The 17145-nt window shown below is 41.2% G+C and overlaps 1 protein-coding gene across 1 annotated transcript in view; it reads left to right on the top strand.

Annotated features, from left to right (window-relative positions):
• The window catches only part of LOC113128612 (microtubule-associated serine/threonine-protein kinase 1-like), a 69823-nt gene that overhangs the window by 37296 nt on the left and 15382 nt on the right, over positions 1-17145 (top strand). Inside the window, 10 exon segments of the mRNA XM_026304069.1 lie at positions 992-1067; positions 2659-2868; positions 2960-3061; positions 8297-8456; positions 11321-11388; positions 11528-11604; positions 13026-13234; positions 13970-14108; positions 14518-14650; positions 16007-16172. Coding sequence (XP_026159854.1) covers positions 992-1067; positions 2659-2868; positions 2960-3061; positions 8297-8456; positions 11321-11388; positions 11528-11604; positions 13026-13234; positions 13970-14108; positions 14518-14650; positions 16007-16172 — 1340 coding nt within the window.

Genomic DNA, 17145 nt, shown 5'->3' with positions numbered 1-17145 from the left:
TGATATCAGTCTTTTTACAAGATTTGTTGACAAGAAGAAAAATCTAGAATAAATTACCACTTTAACACAGCTTTAATGCTAAACTGTTATTATACCTTATACTGATGGTTAGATAGTCCAGCAGAGTTAGATTTTCCATTATTGTTCTTACATTAGTATCAGCCTCTAAAGCTTCAAGCCTTTTCCACAGGGCTGCAGTGTCTCTATTAACAGAAGTCTCTTGTGTTCACTCCCTCCAAGCATACCTAGTATAGCTTTCCCTCTGGATGCAACATGCCCTAAATACTTATCAGTATTCAGTTTTCATATTAGGCTTCTCAGCAGTCTGACCTAGATTACATCCTACCTCATGGCTTCAGTTTACAGAAAAATTATATACCTTGACATGCCTTGTTATATCTATTCATATGAAACATTCCTGTGAAGCTGGAATGTCTTTGTCCACAAGACATTTTTTTCTTAGTATGGTTTTCTTTTATCAATGTCTAATTCAGAGTCAGGTAAGTTGCTGTAGATGTGAATTATAGAGATATTTTCTTTTCTCTTTTTCTTTTGATATATGTCAGTTTTGCCTTGCCCTCATATCTGTGTGTGCAGAATGGCATGTATCTCCATGTATCACTCCTAATGTTTTTTTTACTTATTTCAGGCATCTGTCTGATACTTGTGGTGGAGTAGCGTGACATGACATGCAGAAAGATGTCAGAATCATTGGCAAAAACAAAAACAAATGTACTGAATTTCTGATTGGTTGATTAGCATAATGTACAGACAGCGAGAGATGAATTATAATAATAATAATAATAACTTTATTTATATTATTTCCTTTATTTACTATTATTTCTTCATTCAAGTGAAAAATAGAGAATCTTATCTCCACGTCTCCCGACTGCCTCCTCTCACTTTCAGTCTTGCTCAGTTTTGTCATCTTTGGTTTTCTCAGTCAGTGGTGTTTATTACACTCCTGTTTGCTGTGTTCGTCTCTCCTCAGCCCAGGGCGCTCTCCATCCTGTTATGACAATGAAATAGTGATGATGAATCATGTCTACAAGGAGCGCTTCCCCAAGGTCAGCCTCACACAAACAAATACAGTGTAAACTGTGCAACCACACACCCATCAAATTTGTGCTCAAACAACATGCATAATGGCATCTCCCTAAGTACACAATTCATTTCAAATGTAAATTTAAAACACTGATCCAGGGGGAGTTACTGTATGTTATTGCTCATCATGTGTAACAATCAGATATTTATAGTGAGCAGCTGATGATACATCAATGTGGTTAGTGGTTAGTCAATAACAACTAAGCAACAAACTTCAAATACTTCACACTTAGTTTTAGACAGTCCATAAAAGCTGGGTCTGCAGCATTTTGGATCAGTCTGAGGGATGTGACTGCCTGTATGACACTGTTAGCCTGCAGCACACAATCTGGAGATGTTTAGTTCCTAGATCAGCACCTGGAATACAAAGCTGGCAAATTAATGTCCTGAAGGATGAAGCTTCAGACAAAAGCCACAATCACCATATCATCAGCAGCTGATCACCCACAGAACAGTTTTTTCCTGTAGTTAGACCCAAAACATCCAGTGGGTCCAGGTATCATCACTTATGATATCTCAGTACTTAGGAGAACACATCTAACAACTAGTATGAAAAGCCCTTGGAGGTACAGGTAATGAATGAGATAACTTTCCTGGATACACCCTGATGCTATGGCACCATGGTGACTGTTTGGAAGAGAGTGAATTATGGGTTTTACGTACTATATGAACATAGGACTCAGATATGTCAACAAATATCAGGCAGACTAAATGCTTGGTTCTATGTTTTTTATGTTAGTCTTTGCCTTTTAGCAGAAGAGAAAGTGTACTTCCTCTTGCACACATCTGCTGTGCTGAGCTGTTATCTCTGAACCTGTGAGTCTGTGTCTGAACACGACTTACGATTCCCCTCTGCCCTGCAACACAAAGACAACTTTTAGTCAGAGAGCTGCCACTGATAGACTGTTTATCACACTATTCTTCATTCTCACTAAGCTTGAAATAAATTCCTTTAGAAAAGGTAGAAAGGAGCCTTTAGAAAAGGAACCTAAATTCTGATTATGTCATGTCCTTAAAAACATTACACTAAAGTGATTTTTGCTGTAGGTGATGTCAGCATCTTTTAGACGGCTTCACGTTATTCACAAAAGACTATTTACATGGAAATTGTTTCTCCACACATATATTTTATGTCTAATGTGACGTTTAGCAACCTCTGAGTGTGATCATTGTTGTACAAAGTTTAAAGAATACCTCAAGCACATAATGGCACACTATTTTAGTCGAAGCCCGTAGTGACAAACAGAAGTGGTTGATGTGTGATCGCTGGCATAGGATCAAATCTCTGCTTCCTTGGACATCTAGCACATGTTAATGTTAAGAAACAGGACAGTTGTGTATCCTGATGAAAACTTCTTCAAATGTCACTCCATACAAAATAACAGGTGTGGGTTTGGGTTGCCCATTACGAAGTTCAGACTTATTTAAAACACCTTTTGAATTAGCTGAGCGCAGGTTCTTAAGGTGTGTGATTGGTTTTTGTAGTATCCTCTCAACACCAGCCTGACAGCAAAGCAATAATGGACTATTAACTGCTTTCATGTTTTTAATCAGGCCACAGCTCAGATGGAGGAGAGGCTGGCAGAGTTCATCCAGATCTACTCCCCAGAGAGTGTTCTGCCACTGGCTGACGGGGTTCTCAGCTTCATCCACCATCAGGTAGCGGAGATGTCCAGAGACTGCCTGACCAAATCACGCGAGGGCCTCATCACAAGTGTCTACTTTTGTGAACTGCAGGAGAACCTGGAGAAGCTGCTGCATAATGTGAGTTGAGCAGAGAAGAGCAGTGCACAGAGATGTCTCCTGCATAAGTTTATGCATCTCACCAACACAAATCTGCCTCTTTCTCCATCAGGCTTATGAGCGTTCAGAGAGCTTAGAGCTCAACTTCGTCATTGAGCTGGTCAAAAAACTCTTCATCATCATTTCTCGTCCCGCCAGACTCCTGGAGTGTTTGGTAAGTTTAACGCCCCTATTTAATAGTCTGGCCTGTGCTTTGCTTAAACAAGTCCAGAATCCATGCTCGAACAGAGATATTCAACACACCATAAAACAGATTCATGAAGTGAGCATTTCTTAAATCAAGTGATGAAAAAAATGTGAGGTTTGCACAGTCACAAATCAACACAAATCTTCTTTTTGTTGAATGTTCCTCAAATCGATCACTTTTTAAAATTTGGTCTTTGGCTCAACATTTATTTACAAACCGCCTTCGTCCTTCATCTAATGTGAGCTGAAGGAAGGACGCAGAAATGGAGAGTTGACCCCTTCACACTGAAATACCTTTCAAGAATGAACAGAAGTGCTGAGACATCTACTCTGCATTTAACCTGAAGTGATGAAACACAGGTTTGCAAACACAGGTTTGAAGCTGTTAATTCTAAAAGAGACACCAAATTTAAGACTTGATTAATATTTTACATTCCTTTTTTTCACTTGTCATTGTTAATATTGAAAATAAAGACTTGGGACCACTGGGACGTCATGTATGGAAAAACAACATGCACTCAAAATTGAAGTCCTCCATATAACCTCCGTATATACAGTATATAAATCAAGCCCCCGACTCCACATCAGCAATATAAATAGATACCCAGTGCCGATACCTGTTTGTCCCATGTGGCCTATACTTTTATCCCTATGGCTGCAGAAAAGAATAAATAAATCAATAAAAGTGAAACTGAAATTGATAATGTTACCACTTTTATCATATCCCACTAATATTGAGTATTGAGTAACAGGGCAGCTATTGATGCCTATGGTTCAGTATAATGTACACATACATAGAACAGGTATCTCTATCTTGGGTACTTTGTCCTGCTGTTTAAACCGATTCCACTAGTGTAGTGTACTTATACTTCATGAGAAGTACTACTCAGCATGTGAAGTAAAAGGCTTTGATAAAGGGGATATCTAGGAGCCAGTATGGTGTCAAGATAGCACAGCCTCTGTTCCTTCCACTTTGACCATTATTGGTTGTTGTCTATTTTTAAGGCTGCCAACAAGCATAACATTTTGTTATGAGCAGGAACACTTGGGGTTAATTTGTAAAAGATCCATTGTGTCTGAGAAGATGGGAGCAACTTGAATCTAAAATGGTTAGAAATAACTACCTGATAACACTGTTGTCTGTGTGATGACTGCATCTTTACCTCATTTCTGTTTCATATTCTTTATTCACAAATGGTTCAGAATGCACATTTGCTTGTAGTAACTGTAGTTTTACCTTCAGTGTTCTTCATACATGAAATGTGGCTCATGATGTGTATTATGTATAGGTCATATTTCTGTTTGAGCTGTCATTCAATACATCAGACATTCAGCAGTGAATGTTTTCATGGCTGCAGGGTGTTTTTCCACCTTAGCTTAAAACTGTAAACTATTCTTTCCACCTCCGCTCCTCATCGGTTTACTCAACAACAGAATAAATCAGCTGGGATACAAAGATGTGTCCTTGGCATGTTGGTACATAACGAACATACCTCAGCACAGCAGGAACAACCTCCTCTGTATGCACAGGAGGCTCAGTTGTACCTGGATGTGAGCTCACTGATTGATAGCGTCCTATATTCGTAATTGGCGTGGTCCCTCCTCCAACATCCGTACTTCATCTTTCTGTTTCCAAGGCAACCGCCAGAAAAGGTCGATAGGGTCAGGAAGGATGTAGATGGGACTTTAGATCCTCAGGCTGGAGAGGAAAAGACATACACAACGATAAAGTGTTGTCCATGGCCACAGAGTTCATTTAGTATTCAAGTCAGTTATGATGTCGGATTTGGTGAAAATGTCACACAGTCTGACTGTTAGCTGCACGAATATTAACCTTGAGCAGAGCAAGCTATCACAGGAGCAGGTTAATTCCCCCTTTCCGTACTCTTTCTCTTCAGCTGGTCTAGGGGAGCAGATATGAGAGAGCAGGGGAAGAAGGAAATGAGTCTGGCTGCCCAAGGCTCTGCTTTCTAATCAAAATGTTATTTCACCGACAGGAATGAAACGGAATCCCACAGGACAAAGCTGTTTCACTGGGAAAGGGATGTTTTCAAGAAAGCAATTTAAAGTTGGGAGGTGTATTAACACTGATCATGTTTGTTTGACAACCTCTTTGTGGTGTTGGTCATAACTTTGCAGCAGACTGAAGTAAATAGTAATGTTGGGATTAAAACCTAGGCTTTTGACACTACTTGATACAGTCATGTAGTTAGTTATGTAATCATGTTTCTGCAGTACAGAAAGAAATAATCAGTATTTTACTATAGTGTCTAACCCCAACCGGTCGAGGCCCAAACTGAGCCCGGTTCTGCTGGAGGTTTTTTCTTCCGTTAAAGGGAGTTTTTCCTCTCCACTGTCACCAAGTGCTTCTCATAAAGGATTTGTTGGGTCTTTAGTTTTTGTAAAGTGCCTTGAGATGATTGTATTGTGATTTGGCGCTATACACATAAAACTGAATTGAATTGAAATTGAATTAAATGATTTTCACGACTTTGACCCCACTGTCAGGAAAGGTTTTGTTGTTTTTTGGAGGCTGAGAATGTTTTCTTTCTTTTCTTTGAACTTTTGTGGTTTCAGGCAAATTATACTTTTGCACATTCAACAACATTTACAGTGGGTACGGAAAGTATTCAGACCCCTTTAAATTTTTCACTCGTGTCATTGCAGCCATTTGCCAAAATCAAAAAAGTTGATTTTATTTCTCATTAATATACACTCAGCACCCCATCTTGACAGAAAAAAACAGAAATGTAGAAATTTTTGCAAATTTATTAAAAAAGAAAAACTGAAATATCACATGGTCATAAGTATTCAGACCCTTTGCAGTGACACTCATATTTAACTCACATGCTGTCCATTTCTTCTGATCCTCCTTGAGATGGTTCTGCTCCTTCATTGGAGTCCAGCTGTGTTTAATTAAACTGATTGGACTTGATTAGGAAAGGCACACACCTGTCTATATAAGACCTTACAGCTCACAGTGCATGTCAGAGCAAATGAGAATCATGAGGTCGAAGGAACTGCCCAAGGAGCTCAGAGACAGAATTGTGGCAAGGCACAGATCTGGCCAAGGTTACAAAAGAATTTCTGCAGCACTCAAGGTTCCTAAGAGCTCAGTGGCCTCCATAATCCTCAAATGGAAAAAGTTTGGGACGACCAGAACTCTTCCTAGACCTGGCCGTCCAGCCAAACTGAGCAATCGTGGGAGAAGAGCCTTGGTGAGAGAGGTAAAGAAGAACCCAAAGATCACTGTGGCTGAGCTCCAGAGATGCAGTAGGGAGATGGGAGAAAGTTCCACAAAGTCAACTATCACTGCAGCCCTCCACCTGTCGGAGCTTTATGGCAGAGTGGCCCGACGGAAGCCTCTCCTCAGTGCAAGACACATGAAAGCTTGCATAGAGTTTGCCAAAAAACACATGAAGGACTCCCAGACTATGAGAAATAAGATTCTCTGGTCTGATGAGACCAAGATTGAACTTTCTGGCATTAATTCTAAGCGGTATGTGTGGAGAAAACCAGGTACTGCTCATCACCTGCCCAATACAATCCCTACAGTGAAACATGGTGGTGGGAGCATCATGTTGTGGGGGTGTTTTTCAGCTGCAGGGACAGGACGACTGGTTGCAATTGAAGGAACGATGAATGTAGCCAAGTACAGACATATCCTGGAAGAAAACCTCTTCCAGAGTGCTCAGGACCTCAGACCGGGCCGAAGGTTCACCTTTCAACAGGACAATGACCCTAAGCACACAGCTAAAATAACAAAGGAGTGGCTTCGGAACAACTCTGTGACCGTTCTTGACTGGCCCAGCCAGAGCCCTGACCTAAACCCAATTGAGCATCTCTGGAGAGACCTGAAAATGGCTGTCCACCAACGTTCACCATCCACCCTGACAGAACTGGAGAGGATCTGCAAGGAAGAATGGCAGAGGATCCCCAAATCCAGGTGTGAAAAACTTGTTGCATCATTCCCAAGAAGACTCATGGCTGCACTAGCTCAAAAGGGTGCTTCTACTCAATACTGAGCACAGGGTCTGAATACTTATGACCATGTGATATTTCAGTTTTTCTTTTTTAATAAATTTGCAAAAATTTCTACATTTCTGTTTTTTTCTGTCAAGATGGGGTGCTGAGTGTACATTAATGAGAAATAAAATGAACTTTTTTGATTTTGGCAAATGGCTGCAATGACACAAAGAGTGAAAAATTTAAAGGGGTCTCAAAACTTTCCGTACCCACTGTACTTTGTATACATACAATTGTAAAACAGAAAGCTGATCAGTGTTTAGGTAATGGCATAAATACAACTTGGGCTGAAATTATTGGTTGTCAATCAACATAAAATAAAAATTGTTAAAAGGATTAAACTTAATTAATTGTTGAGCAAAACAGTAAAAAATTCCTGCTTCTAATGTAAATTTTAGCTACGCTTTAAGTAAATTGAACATCTATGGATTTATTGCTACAGTTTGAAGTGACTGTCTTGGGCTGTGTGAAACTGGAATGAGCATTTTTTTCGCCACTATTCACAAATAATGAATTAATTTTTTGAGAAAATAATCAGCAGATTAGCTGTCAATTAAAATGCTAATGAGTTGTAGCCATAAATGCGGTGTATAAATGGACTCTGCTTTTCAGAAACATGGTTTTGTTAATTCAGGAGCATATTTTCCTCTTTATTTACATTATATGTTGTTATGAAGTAGTAGATAGTTGACTGCAGTTATCTGCTACACGCCTGCGTCATAATGTTATTATAACTATCATGGAAACATTAATGCAAGTCTCATGAGTTATGCAGTTATCAGGCTTATCCAGGAGTATGACATCATACTGACCTTAGATCAGTTCAAACCTTTGTGACCTTTAATCAAACTCTTCTGAAAAAGTGTTTGAAATTCAGGAGCTACTGCTGAGGAAGGGACAAGGGTGTCCTTTTGTATCCCCACACATCAAGACCTGAATAACTTTATTCACTTCTGCAGGTGATACGAGATAAAACCTGTCTAAAGGTGTTAAAACTCTCATATTAGCGATGCTGTGCTGCTGTGTTCGTCCTGTGACTTCAGCTTCTGCTGTTATACGTTTTATAGGTACATTTGATACCATGTTTGAATTCTTTGGACTGATGGCACATATTCAGCTATGCCAGGTTAGGTTTACAAGGCATTTACGAAGCATCTTCCTTTTCCTCTGATGACAGGAGTTTAATCCAGAAGAGTTTTATCATCTCCTGGAGGCAGCGGAGGATCACGCCAAGGAGGGACAACTAATGAAGGCAGACATCCCACGGTACATCATAAGCCAGCTGGGGCTGACCAGAGACCCACTGGAGGGTAAGAGGACGGAAGAAATAAAGAAAGGTATTTCTAGACAGACATATTTAAAGGTATAGTAGACATTTTGGAAAGTACCTTTGTTCACTTTGCTTTCAGGTTTTAGGTAAGAACATCAAAGACCACTTTATGTCTTTATGTAAGATACACACTGTTTGTGTAATAAATTGTAAGAATGACAGTTTTAGGGGGAACTACATCCTGTACCTACATTTTGTTGATCGTTGCTGATGGACAGTGATTTCCACCCATTTTGGCAGTCATTAAGGCCGTGATGCATCTCATTTAAGGCACTTTGAACCCCTTAGTGCCTGATTTTAGGTTCATCCAGATGATCTAGTGAAAACTGTTTGTTTGTCTGTGAGTATACTGGAAACAGAAAATGGTAATAGCTAATTCTGCTTGTTTTTAATGGTACTAATTTCCAGGAAATCATTTAAAATGGCAACAAAGGTGTAACAGTCTCCTTTCTGTCTGAGTCAGGAGAGGGAACATGGTGTCAGACTATAAAAGCCCCTGCTGAACAGCTACTGAAGAGCTTCATCAGGACGATGATGTTTATTGAGATGTAGAATTTGGACTGACTGGATCATTTGCTAACTGGTGGTGCAATGACGTTGCTGTCTTTCATTAATCATTGTGGCTCCCAGATCGGTCCCCAGACTCACAGTTCTAATTCACATCTGCTTGTTCTCTCCCAGTCTAATCCGTCAACAGTTGTTCATTAGTTGGTGCATTAAATGGCCTGTATCTGTTCACAGTAAACCTCTGTGATTTCATTTACGAATTCATGAGAAATATGGGCATGTTTGGTTTTTCTCAGTTAATCTCTGCTAAGAAGAATGTGCCACTTGATAGCTTGATCTTGCACTTGCACCAGCACCTACATTGTCGTACACACACACAAATGCACACCCACATAGCTGCTTGCTCATCCACGTTCACACTTTCTTTTCTTGGTTCCCCATAGAAACAGTTGACAAAATCAGTTGTTTTCAGCCACAAACAGAAACTTGACACAGTATGTGATTCTCAGCTTGATGGCTTTTATTTTACATGAACTTACCTACAGAGCAGCTTTGTAAATGCTTTGAAAAGTTAATTATCATTAGGCCCGAGCAAGGACCGAGGTCCCAGCGCAGGGACTATTATAATCGCTCAATTGGCAAGGGATGAAGAAGCGTTTACAGCCTTATTTGACCCCCTGAACGTGTGTGAAAACTCACCAAAATTTGCACCCCCCTCAGAATCACGTCACAATTTGATATTTTATGGGTTTCATAAACGACCTCAAAAGAATGGCTCTGCGGCGCCCCCGACAGAGGTCGAGATACATTGGGCCTATGGGAGGTCAAGTGACACTTTTTTCATCGTACAGTCGCAAAAACTGGCACACATCTTCTTCATGTCAGACCAGGCAAAAAAGCTTATTGTGTCCCGGTCGTGTGACCGACAGGAAGTCCACCAGCTGGGGGTTTATCTCGAGGTCATTGAGTTCGTTGATTTTGCTCACCTCGTATTCTTTCGAACTCCTCCTTGGGCTTTTGACCGATCGAGCTCATTTTTGGCCAGCGTCACCTAGACCCATGGGGCTGCAAAAGTTATCCAAATTCTTTGAATAAGTATTACGGTTTTCCTTTGGCGGGCGCGGCAATTTGGCCTAGGCTTTTGGCTCGCCGCCGTTTCTTCAACTTGTAATAACTCTCACACGCATTGTCGGATTGGAATCGGACCAATTGATAAATTGTAGTCCCTGCCGCCCTGGACCCATCTGATTAAACTAAATCCAAATAGGCCATATAGCGCCCCCTGTATAACGATTTGAAAATTGCCATTCAAACCAAAGCATTTACTTTGTCAAAATTGTACCAGATTTGGCACACACATCCTTTAGGGCGTCCTGATCATAAAAGCCGATCGGACCCATGCCCTAATTTGCATGTGGTTGCCTTGGCGATGACCGGATCTCGCCATTCGTTTCCTATGGGAATTTTGCAAAATGTCCAGATTTTGTCAGAACGGTACCAGATTTGGCACAGACCTCCGTGGGGGTCCAGTGAAGGACGTGGTCTACTTGGGGGGGTGTGGGGGGGGCGGATAGCGCCCCCTATGCAGTTGCACTTACTTTGTCAGAACTGTATCAAATTTGGCACAGACCTCCGTGGGGCTCCAGGAGAGGACATGGTCTACTTGGGGCGGTGTGGGGGGGGGGCGGATGGCGCCCCCTATTTTCTTGCACTTACTTTGTCAGAACTGTACCGAATTTGGCACAGACCTCCGTGGGGGTCCGCTGAATGACGTGGTCTACTTGGGGAGGTGCGGTCTCCTCGGGGGAGGGGTTTTGGGGGGGCCGCCGGTTTTTGGGGGACGGTCGATTCGGAGGGCGGGGGCGCTTGGGGAGGCGTTTCGTTCGGGGAGGCCGTTCGCTTGGGGAGGCGGTTCGTTCGTGGAAGCGGTTCGGTGGGGGACGCGGTTCGCTCGCGGGGGCGCCGCGCCGGGGGAGGCGGTCCGCTCGAGGCGAGGGCCGATCATCGCCGCTTGCGGCTATATTTCAGTCTTCTTCCTGCTTCAACATAGCAGTAGTATTATGGGTGTATTTAGGGCAAGTGTCACATATCAGAGTGCAGGAACCCTGAAAATTAGCTGCCAGCGCTGCTGAAGGAGACAAGAAAAGTTAATAGGAAGAGGCTGTTTTGATTCTGATGTTTTTCTTTCTGTGGTGCATTGGCCCTTCAGCAGCTTTGAATAGTGTTTTGTTAAAGATGTCTCAGCATCTGCTCATGTTTTTTAATCTGCTCACAGCAGTGTGGGAAGCCGGCTGTTTTAGCATGAAAATGTCTCTCTTCATTTTGACACCAGGTTTGCTTGTTAACTAACATGTTTCTCCACAGAGATTGTGAGCCTTGACAGCTATGATAGTGAAGGCCCACATACGCCAGAGACCGATGACTCCGCTGAGGTGACGATCACAGAGTCACACAGATTTCTGTTTGCGTGTTCACATACAGTATACACATCACCATACAGATACACATACAGATATAAAATCATCATAGTGATTTCTGTCAAACTTTTTGAAATGTCTGATGTGTCACCAGGGAAAAGGCAGAGCCATCAAGCCGCCCACTGAAGAAGATTTTCAGACCATCAAATTGATCAGTAATGGAGCTTATGGGTAAGCAGTGGATGGAAACCTCATTGATCATAGTGTCTGAAACAAAAATAATATTAAGTCAAGATCCATTTAGCTTTTTCCAGAACTTTCAACCCAATTTTGACTGGTATAATTTCTCCTCTGTAGTATGAATCATTTTATCACTGAAACAGCACCCCAGGCTTGTATACTCCCTCAGGGTTCAGTTTTTAGGACCTATTCTGTTCCTTCTCTATATATGCCCTCCAGGACAACTAATTCGTCAGTTCAAAAATGTTTCTGATCACTTTTATGCAGATAACATCCAGCTGTACTGCTCATTTAATGACATAGAGTTCCATAAACTCCTGACAACTTCTAACATCCCTAATCAACCTGTTTGTATTGAAGTATTGAACAGTGGCAAACTAATGGTAACTATCTGATAAGACAGAATTACTAATAACTGCCCCAAAAAGGAAGATTCCTTGTGCCAAACAACACTTTGGTACCTTGGGCCTGTCCATCCAGTGAACCTACAGAATCTAGGACTTACTTTCAACTCAGCCATGTCTTTGGAGCATCACTGCAAACAGTTAATAAGGAACTGCTTTTTCCAGTTAAGGAACATCTCCAAATTAAGAACTCTGAAATCAAAGCCTGAACTGGAAATAATTATTCATGCTTTTATTTCCACTGCATAATATTGCAACAGCCTGTTCACTTGTCTTAATAAGAAGGATCTTCAGCAATAGGCTGTAAATCCACACATGCAAACATTCACACATTCACACACATGGTCATGCTCCCTCTTATATATCTGACCTGCTGAAATTTCACCCCCCACATGTTCTTTCAAAATAGGCAGGCCAGCACTTACTTGTGGTTCCCCAGATCCATTTCAAAACCAGAGGGGACCGAGCCTCCAGATTATGGAAAGCTCTACCAGCTCCCTTATGCAACTTAAATTTAGGTGACCTCTTTTAAAAAGCAGCTGAAGACTTTGCTTTTTAAACACTAGGGTTTTATTGCTGTCTGTTTTTATGTGTCATGATTCTTTTGTTTATCTGCATGTGTGTTTCCTTTATTTAAGCACTGTGATTTTACTTTGCATTTTACTGTGAAGCGCTTTGTGATTTTATCTGTGACAGGTGCTATATAAATAAACTTATTTACCTACAGTGATGAAACTTTAGACGTTTAGTTGAAAGCTCAGGAAAAATCTCGTTAATTGGAAAACTACTGTTTTATAGAAAAAAGGCTGTTTCTGTGGTAGGTTTAAAAAATTAAGTACAGGATTAAAAAAAGATCAATGGTTAGTAGCTCAGGGCCTGATGTTTTTAAGGCTGAGGCTGTAATAAAAGCAGGTGGAATATGTTTTCTATTTTTAGATTTCCCGTGCCACATTGTTCCCATCACCCATGGTCCCATCAGTTTTTCCCTTCTGACTCTCATTTCTGCAGTGCTGTGTACTTGGTGCGGCACAGGGAGACACGTCAGCGTTTTGCCATGAAGAAGATAAACAAGCAGAATCTGATCCTGAGGAACCAGATCCAGCAGGCGTTTGTGGAGCGAGACATCCTAACCTTTGCAGAGAACCCATTTGTGGTCTCCATGTTCTGCTCCTTTGAAACGCGGCGACACCTGTGCATGGTCATGGAATATGTTGAGGGTAAGGAAGTCAGGTTAGGTTCAGCTGGCAAAATCTGATGACTTTATCACATTGAGAGTGGACCAAGCCTTTTCCTGCACTTGTTTACATTCCTGTTTTTGTGTGAGGAGTCTGAGAAAGCGTTAGTTCAGGTTTCTGTCTGGTTTGTTCCACCCTTCTCTCCCTGCCTCCTATTTTCTGACACGGCACTGCTCAAGCATCCATGAAATAATCCGGTCACAGTTTGTTTACTTTAAATGTTGTCTGGGTTCTATGTCCTCTAACCTTCCCAGTCCTAATTACTCAGACTTCATTCTCAGTAAAAGCACCAGCTAAACAACTGAGTAGCAAATGATGGTTCTTGTCTGCTCCTTGTTACCCCTGCACCCAAATCATATCTGACAGATTCAGGAAAATTAAACTTACATGGTGCAGTATAATAATTAACTTGCATTTCTTTATAACAGTGATTCTTCACCATGAAAACTAAACAAGGCCAGTAGATTCATGCTGCTGCTACAGTCCTACTCCTTCTTTTCCAATTGTGCTGAATTTTCTGGGTAGCTCAGGATGGGGTTGTGGCTCTGGCTGCAGCCGTTCTTATGTTTGCAGACACACTGAAGCATGAAGGGTAGTTGTGAGTGAGCTACTCATGCATGTAGAAACTGTCTGCTGCTGACTTTAGGACCATTTGTCTGAAATGAAATGATCTTTTTCCACTTTCACTTTTGCAATGACTTGTTTCTGTATTTGTAGGTGGTGACTGTGCCACTTTGTTGAAGAACATTGGTGCTCTGCCTGTGGAGCTAGCAAGGATGTACTTTGCTGAGACAGTTTTAGCTTTGGAGTACCTGCACAACTATGGAATTGTCCATAGAGACCTAAAGCCTGACAAGTAAGTGTTTGAACTTACAATATAGTGTTTTTAAATGAACAAAAGAAAAGTGTTGCCCAACAGACGGAGTTGATGGAGACTACCACAGCGGTAAAAGAGAGTAAACGATGAACTTACCTTTACTTTAAAGGTGCAGTGTGTAAAATTTCAAAGATTTAAATGACGAAACCAATAGTTTAAATCTCATTTGGTGTGAAGGACATCATACCAGTGACGAATGTTTATTTTAATTTCAACATAGTTGGAAGTACTTCAAAGGTTTTCAGACAGTTCAGCCTTCTCACATAGGCGGTACATTAAATAAAACATACACCAGGAGCTCTATTAAATAAAGATTTTGTTGCCATGTACCAGAATTTAAATTTAATGAACGCCTATTCGATTGCCTGTTTCCTCTCTATGTATGTAGTCTCCTGATCACCTCCATGGGCCACATCAAGCTCACAGACTTCGGCTTGTCAAAGATGGGTCTAATGAGCCTCACCACCAACCTGTATGAGGGACACATTGAGAAAGATGCCAGAGAGTTCCTGGACAAGCAGGTATAGTACCTGTCACCTGGTGCCAGACTCCGTGATAAATTGTTGGTCATTAACTATGGTACATTGTTATCAAATAATAAAATAAGAAAGGCTGCTGACAGATACTTTTTAATTAGCTGTATTAACTGTATAAATGAGTGGGATATATGGTGGGTGAACATATGACGGCCATTCTCCAGCCATTCGTGCCAACTCACCAAGTCATCGACAAAATCAATAATCTGAAAATGAATGCACTGCAATACAAAGCTTCTTGTGTATTCTGAATTAGTGAATCATTAATACTCTGCATCTCCATCACAATGCAATTTTGCAATTACAGTTATTGTTTATGATCTGAATGAAACCAGTCATAATCAGTCAAATTGGCCCGTGTGTCCTCCAGCTTCTCTGTGTGGAACCAGGCATCTGTTTGTATGCCAGTAATCAGCTCACATCTGCAAATGAAACAGACCACGGCTTTGCTTTCATGTTTCTAGTGGAGACTCTGATTAGTGGAGTATTTCTCATTCAGTCACTAATGACTGTGTTGTGTACACAGCACACACACATTAATTAACACAAGTGCATTCATCTTACATTTCAGATCTCCTGAGCAGCATATACAGCATTTATTATTTCTTTACAGTTTACATTTATGAGACAGATTGATTCACAACACATCCACCATCCATTTTACTAACTCCTTTTAAAGGACTAGTTCAGCCAAAACACATTTTGTGGACTTGATTTTCAATAGGTTTTAAATATTCACAGATGAAACTTATTCCCCACCCAAAAATATTATTTTTTGGAATTTGTGCTCAAAGGGTGTATATATATCTCTCTCCATAAGCCTTGCCATTAACAGTTTTCAGTCACTTGTCACTTTAAGCAATTGTCCTGTACTGACGTGAAACTGTCTGAAAATGTGTTTTGTTGTTGTATTGTATTGGCTTTTTTCGGTAGCTGACAGTTTAAACAGAGCTATGAACCAAAGGCAGAGAGAGATGAAATGACAGTATGAACTGCAGTATAAAAGATCCCCTGTCTGAACATCGAACGTGGTCTCAAACATCTGGCCTCCAGATGCCCCTATTTTTCTTTGGCATGTTTAATGCTTTGAGCTGCACAGACAACTAGATTGTATTGGACTGGTGCGACTTCAACCTGACTATTCACATCAGGGTTAAGTGGAATGAAAGTGATTTCTGTGTTTGGATGAACTGACCCTTAAAAGAATATCTGTAGGAAATTGCAGACTGTGACTGCACTTCAATGTGGACAGGCTGTATAAAGTTTAAAGACTTTAAATTTCAGGTTTTTTCTGGATGGCAACAACCTCTGTCTTGCTCTTTTACCATCTCTGTCACTCAGGTATGTGGTACTCCAGAGTACATTGCTCCAGAGGTGATTCTCCGTCAAGGCTACGGGAAGCCGGTGGATTGGTGGGCCATGGGCATCATTCTGTATGAGTTCCTGGTGGGCTGTGTGCCTTTCTTTGGAGACACACCTGAAGAACTGTTTGGACAGGTCATCACAGGTGAAGAAATACTTTTAGAATTACAATACTGTACTCTTCTGAAAGCAATCACACACACACACAAAACTGTACATTAAAAGCAAATCACAAAAGTCATTTTTTTGTACTTATAGTGTCCTAAGACTTTAAGACTCTCAGTTTAGAAACTAATGTGTTGATTAGATTAGACTGACCTTATTGTCACTGTATATACATACAAGCAGCTACACTGTGGTGTAAACTTAAAATCACAGAACAATAAAATTCAACAATAGACAGAATAAATAATAATATTTGTGCATTGTAAGTGTAGGGAAGTAGCAGCATGAGTGCATGACACTCTTCTTAGTTCTTTATCTTGACCTAAAAGTGTCCTCCAGAGAGAGCAGTGGCCAGTCTGGTTTCTCTGTAGTCTTCTCCACTCTCTTGAGTGCCTTCTTATCAGCAGCAGAGCAGCCTGACTACCTCACCGTCGTGCATTAGGTTAGCAGCCTCTCTATGGTCTCCCGGTAAAAGGCCACCATCAGCTTAATTTTGGTGCTGTGGCTCCTGAGCTCTGAGGAAATGCAGACTTTGCTGTGCCCACTTAAAGTTGCTATGGTGTTGGCTGCCCAGAAAAGGTCCTTGGACATGAGGATGCCCAGAAACTTGAAGGTCTGGATCCTTTTCACACGTTCGTCTTTTATGTGGAGAGGGGCCTGAGCCGAGTCATGTTTGTTCCTGCAGTCCATTCACAGAACACCACTCAGAAAGTCTCTGAATCTCAACCCTGCATGCTGACTCATATGCCCCAGGGATGAGCCCGAGGACATTTGTGTCGTCAGCAGTTTTGATTGTGATGTTGGATGAGTGGGCTGGTGTGCTGTCATAGGTGTAGGTTTATCACAAGAGTGGACACCCATATGCCAATAATGCTTAGTGTGAGAAGAATCAGTAAAGCATTACTATTTTTATAGCATGGATCTCAAGCCTGTGGAGTAGTTTCAGCAGAGTT

The sequence above is a fragment of the Mastacembelus armatus genome, chromosome 1, assembly GCF_900324485.2.
Source record: "Mastacembelus armatus chromosome 1, fMasArm1.2, whole genome shotgun sequence".
Classification (NCBI taxonomy): Eukaryota; Metazoa; Chordata; class Actinopteri; order Synbranchiformes; family Mastacembelidae; genus Mastacembelus; species Mastacembelus armatus.
This window is presented reverse-complemented; position numbering and strand designations above follow the sequence as displayed.